At 48.5% G+C, this 12,009-nt stretch overlaps 1 protein-coding gene across 4 annotated transcripts in view; it reads right to left on the minus strand.

Annotated features, from left to right (window-relative positions):
• Positions 1-12,009, minus strand: part of GRIK4 (glutamate ionotropic receptor kainate type subunit 4) — a 141,242-nt gene that overhangs the window by 40,847 nt on the left and 88,386 nt on the right. For 3 of the 4 annotated variants that reach the window (XM_075723317.1, XM_075723320.1, XM_075723319.1), the window contains exons 7-8: positions 7,296-7,457; positions 154-306 (exon numbers count right to left, since the gene is read on the minus strand). In XM_075723317.1, coding sequence (XP_075579432.1) covers positions 154-306; positions 7,296-7,457 — 315 coding nt within the window. The remainder of the gene's footprint in view (positions 1-153; positions 307-7,295; positions 7,458-12,009) is intronic. The other variant, XM_075723318.1, reaches the window with a different exon arrangement.

The raw sequence follows: 12,009 nt of genomic DNA on the forward strand, positions 1-12,009 counted from the left end.
TCTCCTCTCTTTTCATTCCCAGCGCTACCTTCAAACAGACAGACACTGTGCTCGAGAACTGTGCCAGCACCAGCACGTACATGCACGTCTTTCGCTTCCGGCAGTGACGAGCACTAGCTCCTAACACACCAGCAAACTTCAGTCCCTTCTCACCATTCTCAGGTAGTTCATCAGGCTGGTGCCGTGCTGCCAGATCTGGGCAGACCCACAGGACAGGGGCTTCACACCAATCTCCTGGCTCCGGTTCAGCTCCTGCACCGCAGTCACCACAGCATACACAGCATCAAACAGCAGGGCGGAAGAGAGCTGTAGGGAAAAGGAAAAAAAATTGAGACGGAAAGACCAGCATCGAGCCTCCCGCTGCACCTTCAGCACCTTGCAGCAAGCAGGAGAGTGCTCTATCTGCAACCTCAGCAGGGATCAGAAAGGAACAAAATCCTTGGCCTCCTCTGCGCAGACAGCAAGCCCTGCTTGCCTACCATTCTGCTCCAGCAACAGCCTGCACACCGTCTGCACCCATCTGAGGACAGGGAGACAAAAGCAACGGTATCCCTGCACTGCTGTGCCTGTGCAGGCATCGCTGGGGCAAATGTAATCCCTTTGCCAGCCCCAGTCCCACTCCCAGCCTGTTATGTTTCTCCTTCTTTTCTTGCTCGCTTCCTTACCCTTTATGTCTCTGCTCGCTTGTTCCTCAGGGTTTCCAACCCTTTCTAATCAAGCTGTGTTTTTCTGGCGCTTTGGTGACCCCTGATTAATCTGTTGACCAGGGGGAACACTCCTGAGAGCATCAGGTTTGTAGGCAGCTGGGCAGAATAAAGATCCTGTGCCTGCACCCACAGAAGGAAAGATGACTGTGCTGCTTCAGCCTTCATTAGGCACCAGAGAGTCCTTCTTTGACCACTGCTATGAAAGGCAGATGCACGAGAAATGAGGTTTTTCTAGATCTGCTTCTCAAGCAACTAAGTCTTGGTTTTCAGACCCCATAGAGACCATCTAGTCCCTTGCTACAGCCTCCAGTTTCCTGCTGGGCGTTACCTGCTCTGTAATGGCATTGCTGAAGCAATGTCCAGAATCACAGAGCTTGTCCCCTCTCCTTCTCATCTTTGCTTTGTTTGCCTTTAATCAGATTTCTTTGTCCATCAAGCCTCACAAACTGTGGTTTCCACCCATGCACAACCATTTTGATGTTTTTGATCTAGCTAATAATCAGCCATTTGCTCTCTCGTGTTCACTGTTGTGACTAAGATTTCACTTTTAATTATTGTCACCTCCTGACCCTGCTGGAATTAAGCCGTTGCATCTCATTACTATCAAGGCTACATTTTCCTCATGGCTACTTCTGAGAGCATCTTCTTACCACCCCAGCTGCCGGCAATGGGTTCAGTCTCTAGCCTGAGGCTTCTTTCCTCCACCTTCCCCTGTTTGCAACTTCCAGCACCTCAGCAGTATCTGCATCCCCTGTTCCTCCCAAAGCCTGATTAGGTTTATTCACTTCTGCCAGTGGCCCTGCAAGGACATTCTCACCCAGTTCAATAATCCCAACGAACTTTTGGCTTCGACTGCGTTACTAATTGGAACAGAGTGAGCCAGACTTAACCCTGCTTGATCTTACTCAGATCAGTGGTAAGACCTCCTTGACCGCAATGGCCCAGGATTAGGCAGCTAACAAGCAGCACAAAACCTTAAAACGTACAAGCAGGCATGAGTTAAAAGGCCTGATTCCAGCCTAATGCTAGCAAAACCCCAAACACCAGTCTAATGGCACCAGTAGCCCCTCACTTTTCCAACCCTGGTACAGACTCACATTTGCTCTATCACATTCCTCCTGCAGTTTAACCTGTTTTACACAAATAGCATCCAAGGCCTCTCCAGTGAGCACTGAGCAACTTGACTGGCATCTGTCAGTCTTGCATCTGACCCGTCTTCTATGCAATGGGCAGCACCTTTGGTCACATATGTTGAGAGCTTTCTGCTAATAATAAGGATTGACTGGCTCCAGAGCTATGTTTTATTACAGCTATTTTGCAGGAGGTAAACTGTAACACCGGAGGAGCTGAGTGGCCTGAGGACACACAAGGAATTGGTGGCAGAGGGGGAACGGAAATTGGGCATCTCTTTTCCTGTCCTGCCTCACCTATGAGATACCACAGTTCCCTTTGCAACAGCAGCAAGCCTCTCTCCTGCACTGCTTCCCTTCTGTTCAGGGGTAAGTCTGCTATGGTTTTTTGCTTAATATTCACATCTGACCTAAATATTCCCTTCCTGGGAAGCATTTTCAGAGTTTCTTAAAGCAGCTGATATACCCTTCTCCCTACTTTTCTTTTTTTCCCTTCAATACAAGTTCCTTTCCTAATAGGACCTCTCCAGCCTGTCCTGTCCTCAGCACCTGTTCCATGAAGCTCCTTAGCATACACTTAATTTTAACTGCAGATCGAATCCCACTCAGCTTACAGGATACCATACACAATTAACATTGCTTTCCTGAATCAAGAACCATATTAATACCAGTTGGCTAAACAAAAATGTTATGAGAGCCAATGCAACCCCTGCGACCCCAAAATTTCACCATCTCAAACCGAATTGGAATATTTGCCTAGCATTTTTAATTGTCCCCTGTCGGGTTTTCATTTCCATTTTCCCTGAGCAGTTAATGATCTCTTATTAGCTGGTGAGCAAGAGACTTGTAGATCTTAGTGAAGCATTTGACATTATTGATTGGAATATTTTACTCCTTAGCCTCGAACAATTTGTTAGGATTTCTGGCAATTGATTTCAAGCAATTTAGGGATTGGGGAGCGGGTTTTGATGCACAGGATCAAGTCCTCTTGGTAGGGAATGGGAGTCCCTCCTGTGCCCTCAACACACCTCTTTTCTTAAAAAAAAAATCACAACTTTCCTCAGAAGCACCGTATTTCCATTCCTGATCCTGCTTATCATTTATGCCAGCCACTCCCTGCCCCACTGGGCTCAAAACCAGGCTCCTATGCCAGCCTCTCAATTTTGCGGGCCCTGGAGCATGGCACCTGGACACATGGGACCCTGGCAACACAGCAGCATGCAAGTAAACAGACCTGTGCACCTCCTTTTAAACACCTACCTTGATTCTCCCCTTCAACATCTCTTGAGCAGCCACCAGGACTCAAACCTAGGGAGGTTTCACGACCTTCACTCCATTCATTCATCTCTCCTCTGGTATCAAAATCCTCCAAGGCACTCTGCATCTTCTTGTGGTTGCTGGCATGGGATCATCCTGCTCCTCTTTTATCTGCAACGCCCAGCCAGCAGCGCTGCCACTCTCCCGTTTGTCTCTCACCTCAACCCAATGCAGCATTTGCTCTGTTGCTCTACACCACCTACCCGATGGCCATCTCCCTCTGCCGCTATTCACTCAGTAACGCTAATAAATTGTCTTCAACAGCAAGGTAATTGGGATGCGGGGTCTGTAGAGGAAACCGTCCACAATTTTGTAGCATTGGAGTGCCACAGCTCTTCTGGGTTCTTTGGTCTCTCTGGCTTTCGTAAGTAGGCAAGTGTCTTCTCACAAGGTTAACTGGGGGGTTAACACAAGCTCACTGCTTCCAGCTATCTCCTGCAGCCCAGAAAGTTCAGATGAGCACCGGGTCATTTTAGCACATCCACTCTGCTTTCCTGCAGGCTCATGTAAGTTAGCGGTGTGGTAAGTGAACCTGCCTGACTTGGTACTGGAACAGATGCAGAGCAGCCACACGGTCTCTCGTGCCTTGGGGCCATACCCTTCAGCAGAGGAGTGGAGAGAAAGCTGGAGGCAACACCTTTTTAACTTCCTCTAGGCAGATTCAGCAACAGGGATCTGTCACTGCTCTCATGTACATCGCCTCAACTTTCTTCATGTCGCCTATAAAATCTCTCACTACTTTTATGTTCTCATTTTACACCACAGCTTTGTCACTCTGTCACAAAAAGCCAATTTGCCTGTTAACAAATTGATTCTCTTCCTTGCATGCATCGCCCAATTTGTGCAGATCCCTGTTGTTTTTGTACTGTCTCTGCAATGTAAGAGCTCCGTGACAGGCTGCACATGAAAGACTTGGTAAGCTCAGCAGTGGTCCTGCACTCGTAGGTTCATGGGTCACGGGGGACTTCCCTCTATCCCTAAAGCCTAATTCTTGACAATGAAAGCTGCTGATAAAAATTTCTACCTGATGGATGTCTCATCAGAACAAGGCTCCAGAAAATGAAGCAGCTGGTGGGCCGGGCAGACGGGCTCAAGCTGCCGGTCAGCTGCACGAGGAGAGGCTGTACCTGAGAACTAAGGAGGTGCTGCAGGGTACAACTGTGACACAAAGCCCTGCCAACAGCTCACCAACTAGAAAGGGTCAAGAAACACATCTCCAGCCCTTGTGCACATCAGCTGGCAGGACCATTCCCCCCCCCAGTGTCTTTAAGACAGCTAACGCTACCTGATGCCCTGTGCCTTGGGAGCAAGGATGGCGCCCAAGCTCTGCCTCGGTACACTACAGCTCCTTGCTGGATGCAGCACACCTTCCTCCCAACACCAGGTCTACCCCTCTAGAAACTAACAGCAGGTTAAGCATGGTTGAGTGGAAGATCCCACTTTATTTTTTATTTACGGAAATCTCCCATGTAAAAGCCATGTTTAAAGGTAAACTCATCTCCAGGGAAATATGAACAGGTTTGGCTAGTCCGGGTTTTGCTACGTGGTTTTTTTTCTTTTCTTCCTAAAATATTATCATCTGTATCTTTGCCCCCAAACATAACACAGAGAATTAAAACCATTAAAATCCTGTGAAATAGACTTTACAATCTGGATTTTATTCAATGACATAAACACTTAATTACAAACATCTGTTTTAGCCTAAATTCTAATTACCTAATCTAGCCATCTGTAATTTGAATGATTTTCTCTGATTTCCTTTCTTTGCAATGTGATTAATGAGAATGGCATTAGAGCAAGCAGCTCCCTCCTCCTTCCTCAGATGCTTTCTCAGCTCTAGCAAGAAAGCCCTGGGATTTTGCAGCTCACAGGAAACCTCCCTCCTGTCACTTCCAGCTGTTGAGCTTCCTTTTCTCTTTTTAGTATGAGCTGTCCCACAACATATCTGCTTCCCAGGACTAAAAGGGGAAGTTGTTACATAAAGAGATGCTCTCTGGGAGATGAGACCTGCCAGACTTCCATCGGCAGAGACAAAGCGTGACAAAACGGTACTGGATTTCCCTTGCAGACACAGAAGAGGAAACACATGCCCTGCCTGGGAATATTTAACTTCACCTCTGCTCTGTATCTTCACTACCCGGGGTGTGGGATGAAATCCCTCTTTCTCATTCACCTGGGACATGGCATATTGGTGATGGGAGCCTTGCTACAAACATAGAATGAGCCTTCGCCTCATCAGAAATAAACCATCTTTTGGTTAAGACTCCACACTAGGGTTCAGGAGAACTGAACCCATTTTCCAATCATGTTGTAGATTCCCTGATGTAACAGGAAAAGTCACTTCCCTTCCCTGCCTCAATTTCCCATCTGTACACCAAGAACAACAGTCCCTCCTGAGCAGCTGACCACCACCTAGCACAAGGGGAGCTACCCAGCACAGCCAAGAGCCGCCACACAGCAGGAGCTTGGGAAGCCACTGCAGCCCCCAGAAAGGTCCCCTAATGACAGCAGCGCGGGAGCGGTTTAGGTCAGGGCGATGCAGTGTGGCCAAGCACCCTCCCTCTAGACATGTCCTCGGGAGGAAGCCTGTTGTATGGCTGATTGTGCTTTATGAATGGAGGAAAGGAGCATCCAGCTGGCTTGGTATTACACTAAGGGGTGATGTGGGCTCAGCCTCACAAACCAAACAGCTCCACTCAGCCCTGAACTCCTTCACTCTTTCAAAAAAAAAAAAAAAAAAAAAAAAAAAAAAAAAAAAAAAAAAGTGCTGCAATGGGGCAGCATCCTTTCACCTACAGATTTTGCTGGTTGTTCAAGACAACACAGGGTAAGAAGCACAATAAGATCACTTATTTCCCCATCACACCTGCAGCACTCCTGTTCCTACCGGCTTCTGTTTGTACTATTAGAAGAAAATTTATTTGTAATGCCTCCGAACAGCGCCTCCAACTGTCATCCAAATAGGAAGCTTTCTGGTAGCAATCTATAAAGATTTAGCAGGGCAGGCAGCAAGTTCACTGCAGCCGCTTCCACCCAGGAGGGCTGGGAGGAGGGAGAGCAGGATGGTCCCAGGCACATACTAGCCATGGCCTGAGCTCCATGTCAAGCCAATAGGATGTGGGCACAAAGGAGAGAAGGCTCCTTATTTTGCCTGCTTAAGATCACTTTGTAGTGGTAATAAGTAGGTTTTCAGCAGTACACAGCTGCCTCAGCTTGTCAAGGGGACTCTGAGTTCATTAAAAATGATGCAAAGGGTTCCACTGATGGCATTTTCTCTCTCCCCTCCCCCAGCCCCAGCCGCGGCCCCCTGCATCCCCGATTTGGCAAAGCTGCTGCTTTGCAAACCTTCCCAGTTCTAAAGAGTCCCTAGGGAAGATTTCGGTGCTGATCTGCACACTCATCAGGGAGATGTTGGAGCACGCAGCATAACACAGCCCCTTGGCATCTGCCTAAGCCCAGCCCTTTCTATGCTATTTGCATCCAGACTCCCTCTTCCTCCAGCCATTTTCCTAGAAGTAAATACATAGGGACAAATTTCACAAGGGAGACACTGAGTCAAGGCTGCATCATTCCCTGCACTCACATACTAAATATAATTCAAATTAAGATGAGCTTTGAATTTAAAGCCGTACAGCCATTCAAGGACAGACAAGCCCTCTAAAGCTCTATACCCACATGGCTCCCCAAGGTTCCTTTGGGCAACCACAGGCTCTCAGGATCACCTTAGAATTCTCCAGATCAGGAGGCTCCCCTGTAACTCACAGCTTGACACCCCAAGTCCTCTCCTACCTACTTAACTCAACTAAGGTACACTGTCTGCTTCATTCTTCCCATTCCTGGACTGCCATATCCCCAAGACCAACAACCTCAAAAGCCAATCCAAGGTACAGCAGTACGACAGCAGCCTGGTGATGTGCCTGAGCTCTTTAGCACAGGGGTTACCTGGATTAAATAATTAGTCAATACCATGCACCCACACATTTGAGACCAGAGTTTCTACCTCTGCATGGCCTTCACTCACACTGCATTGCCAGTGTCTGCTCAAAACCAGCCTGCAGTTCTTTTCACGAGGTTTTCCTGATGGACTATAGCAGCTTCTGATTCAGGGAGGCTGTGGATGATGGGAATGAATTTTACTTACTGCTGGCCCAGTAAAAGGAGCGTGATCACAGTTCTCCTGCCAGGACTGGTTGAGACTCTGGACAAACTCTTGGAAGAAAGCGTGAGACTGGTTGAAAATGGAAAATCCCAGGATGTTGACTCGGTCATCCAGCAGGCTGTCCAGGCGCTGGAGGGAAAACTCCTAAAGCAGCCCAAAACAGAAAACAGGATTAGGGAAGAAAACAGGCACCAAAATCTTCAGAACCGCTCAGTACCATTGAAGAGAAGATGGGACCACGCAGCTACAAGAACCTGCACATGGAACCTACCACCTCCAAGTCGGGACTGAAATCCATCCACCAGCCGGTAAGGAAGAGCCTGGGTGCTAACCATGACTTGACTCAGTGGGCTGCCCGTCTCAGGCTTTTGATGAAGATGTCAGCCAAGTCCAGTACTTTATTGGCCAAGTTCCACAAAAAGTCCAAAACCCCTCCAAAGTGGGTTCTGGGAACTTTTCATTTCTGAGCCGTGGTTTCTGCTAATCATGCCCGAGTGTGGCATTATCCTTTGTGGCTTATAAACCAAGTCTTCTGACAGGAGGTTCCCTGTAACACAGAGGTTACAGCGGAGGCAGGGAGGTAGGCGATGTTTTTCAGATGAAGCCAGTAACCTGCTATAACTGGCCAGAGAAGGTCAGCTCTGTTGTGGGAGGTCCAGAGCACAGAGCTCCTTAGCAGATTTATACTCTCCAAGCAATGCTCTCTCCAAGGCACTCCCAGAAAAAGATCCCTGCTGTGTTCCCCATGAAAACACTGCTGTACCCGGGTATCTCTATGGCTGAGAACCCCAAACAGTACGAGCACATGGGCAATGGTTGCCCATCCAAACCTGGGGCAGGAGGGATCCCCAGGCCACCAAGACCACCAGACTGTGGAGACCCATGTCTGGAGAGAAATTAATGTCCTTTCTTTACTATTTTTAATTTTCCCTGAGAGCGCCCTGAACTGGACCCCGGCCTGGGCAGCAAACATCATCTGCTGAGTGAAGCTGCTCTACCACCACCATATCCCATTCAGTGATACAAAGTTTAAACTTTTAAATTAAATCAGTTCCTCCCCACAAGGCAATCCTGCCCTGCTCCTTAGTGCCATCAGGCAGTACCAGGAGCAGATGCCGATCATGGGACATCCTAATGCCCCTGTCGAGGGTGGGAAGGTGCTTTGACCGTGGGCTTTGGTGTGGGGCCCACCCTCTTGCATTTCTGAAGAGCAAAGTGGTAAGATGTATAAAAATGCTGCATTAAAAAAAAAAAAAAAAAAAAAAGCAAAAAGGCAGAGCTCTGCTTTGCTACTCACATCAATGGAAGCAGTTACACAACAAAGCCAGTTTCCTGGAGAAGAGTCCAGACCTCCTTGTCCTATTAGCAGGAAATAATGGTGCCTTCCTCACTAATTCCTCTTTTGCTAATTGCTACAATGGAGTGAGAAGGTGGGAGTAATAGTTTCAGAAACTGCTGGATACCCATTCTCTTCCATCACTAATACGAATGTCTTTTGGCTCTGTGGCCTATGAGATCTCAGCGAGACAAGTAATTTTTTATCTTTCCTGCGTATGCGTGCACGTAGCAACAACGTCTGTAAATCTCCGAAACATGGAGTTACAAGACTATTCCAGCACGGCAAACTCCCACGAGAATGTGATCAGACACAGGATTAAGTGCATTTTGGACACAACCGCATTAACGTTAGGTAACATGAAATTGCCTGTGAACTATTGATTCATTTGAATGATATTATCCTCCTGCCTTCCTGACAGGTTATCCATTTACCCACGGCATCCTGTCAACCCGCGCAACGAGGGCAGATGGCTAATGAGGACCTGGGCCCGAGGAGATCCTGGATGCAAGCGGAGCAGCAGGAGATATGTTGAGCCCCTGCAAAATACTACCTCCCCCCAGCCAGAGCCGGGAGGCAAACTGCACAGGGCACAACACAGAGCAGCCGCCCGACTGCCCTCTTGGCTTCATTATAGCAGAAGGAAAATGAGATCTTCTGTACCAAAATAGCCACAGAGTCCAAGGCTTCCGTCTCAGGCCAGACTGCCCCAGTCTCAGGGCAGCTCAGCGCCTTTTCTCCCCTGAAAACACTTCGAAGCTTGAGGTTGCTCAGGCCCTGGCAGGTTTGTTACGCTCTGCTCCTTACATTAGCAATTCCTGGGTGAGGGAATGAGCCTCCCGGCCTCAATTCACACGGGGGAAACGGCGGCAGAGGTGCGATTTGCCCCAGTCACACAGCAGTCGCAAGGCTGAACCCACGAGTCCGGTCTGCTCGGGCTGGCCCAGTGACGGGGCCAGTCCCAGCCCCTGCGCAGCTTTTGGACGGACCCCCCGCCCGCATCAGCCCAGTTTCCCTGGGGAAACTCCCGCGCCCCACCAAGGATGGAGGCGGCCGCCGGGGCTGACAAAGCGCTTGCAGGCAGATGCGGGCACGCTGCCCCTGGAGCCAACAATTTGCTCCAGTTCAAATGTTAACAGCAGCTTTTTCCTAGCTCCAGTTAGTGGTGGCTGGTCATTGCAAGCTTCGGTCTTTTTCTACAGCCAGTGCTTTCCATATCCGTCTTTTTTTAGGCAAGCCTTCAGCTGCAGAAAACCCCATTTCTGTTGCTGTCACGCTCATAAAGCATCCACCTCTAACACACGGGGATGGCGTGGCCTGTACACGACTCTTTCCCTGCACTGCTCCCTGTCCCTGCCCTCCACTCCAGCTCCAACCCTCCGCCTTTAAATGTTTTTCCATCAGACGAGCACAAGAGCATTCTGCGGGCCCAGGTCAGAAACAAGTAAATGAGCCATGAGGTGCCTATGCAATGAGATGGAGATAAACCGTCTTTGGGGGCCACACTTCATTTGCAATGGGATAAGAGAGATTTGGTAAGGTCAGGCTTGCTACGGAGGGCAAAGGGGTGAGAACATCCAGATACTTCAGTAGCTGCCAGCTCAGCTTCCATCCCTATTTGTTTTTTTTCCTTTCCTACATGGTCATTCACCATGCTTGACATTTCCAAACCCACGTTTTGCAAACAAAAACTCATTTTCCATTCAAGGCCTGCACCGCTCAGCTGATTTCCAGAGCTTGACGCCCCATCCGTCAGCCCTGGTCCTACCTCCCGCCCTGCCCTCCCGATGGCAAGTGACGGCTGAGCTGATGCTGCCCGGCAAGAGGGGAGCGCAGTCAGGAAAAGGGGTGGAAAACGCTCTTCTTGGAGATGATCTCAGATGGCTCCTCTCACCATGTGTTTGCGTGCAAGTGTTAACGCATTTACCTTTTCAAAGAGCAGACTGAGGTAGAGAGATACTGTTCATATTTGAGAAGTGAGACTCAGATGCGTGAATGGCTCTGTAGCGGGTGCACAGGGATTCGGCTTCAGATCCAAGGATTTCTCATTGAGATGTACTGAAGCTGACTTTTGCCTAAGCTAGGAAAAATTTTAGACAGTCCAAGCACAACTATGATATACATACCTGACCTTGCCTTGACTGCTAGACTAAGCTGGTGGGGCTAGTGCTTACGCAGAATAGCTTCACAGCCGCCTCGCCTCGCCTCGCCTCTCCTCTCCTCGTGTAGTTACTCTTCCTTATCTGCAGCGCTGGCTGGTACTTTTGTAGGCTAGAAGATAGCTTTCCAACACACTAAGAGCAAGGAGCCATTAGGAAAATAACTCACACCTGTCAGCAGATTCTGTTTAATGGGGGACTCAAGCCCTGGTGCCCCTTGTCCTAGCCTCCTCCATCTGCACAAATACAGTTTTGTAACCACAGACATTCAGGCAAGATCAGGGTACCCGGTGAACACAAGAGGGTGTGAATCAAAGAGATGGGTGCAAACAGCATCTCCCTCATTACCTCCTATTCCTCTGCCAACGACTTTTTCCCCCTCCCTACACTGGAACGATTGCAGTAGTTGACCAGCAGTTTGCCCTCTGTCTCAGTCCAGCTCCTTTATGTCAACCAGTGCAACCTGAGGCACAGAGAAGGCCATCAAAAATCATGCCAAAGCTAATTTCAGGTACACCAATCCTAGCTGCCTGAATTCTTTCCCCCTCTTTCGGTCTGGTTTTTAAAGCACCCACCTAAAGTCAATGTTCTGTTTCATGAGATCTCAGAAAAAGTAGGCCCTGAGGGTCTGCAGCCAAAATTAATGAACTTTTACAGAAGAAAAATCCCCAGGCTTTGCTCAAATAACAGCAATTCTGCAGCAGCACCAGGCAATTACAGTGTAGATTTTCTGACTTCTACTACAGGGCTGCAACCACTAAATATGTGCTGTTAAATAACAACACTTAGCAATTCTATGGCACACTATATTTTCAAAGTGCTAGGCACACATTAGCTAATTGAATACAAAGGGGTTCCCTGGGAGGCAGCACTGGAGGAGTTATTAGAGGATGAAGTCACCCTTGGGTTTCTGTGCTTCATGCGGCACTCGACCTCCATTCTCACTTTACAGCAACAGACAAAACCTATGGAGTGACCCGAACGTTTAGATCATTGGGAGAACCTGGCTAATAAAAGCCACACAGCCGAGCTCTGTAATTCATGATTTTAAAACCATGAGCTTGGATTTTCTGGCGTCGCTAGCTATGAGTTACGATCAGGAGATTTACAGGCTATAGTCTACATTCCATTAGGAACATAAACCCGTAAGGTACAAGCATATTACTCAGTGCAAGTCTCTTGACTTGCACGTTCGGATCGC

The sequence above is a fragment of the Pelecanus crispus genome, chromosome 19 (assembly GCF_030463565.1).
Source record: "Pelecanus crispus isolate bPelCri1 chromosome 19, bPelCri1.pri, whole genome shotgun sequence".
NCBI lineage: Eukaryota > Metazoa > Chordata > Aves > Pelecaniformes > Pelecanidae > Pelecanus > Pelecanus crispus.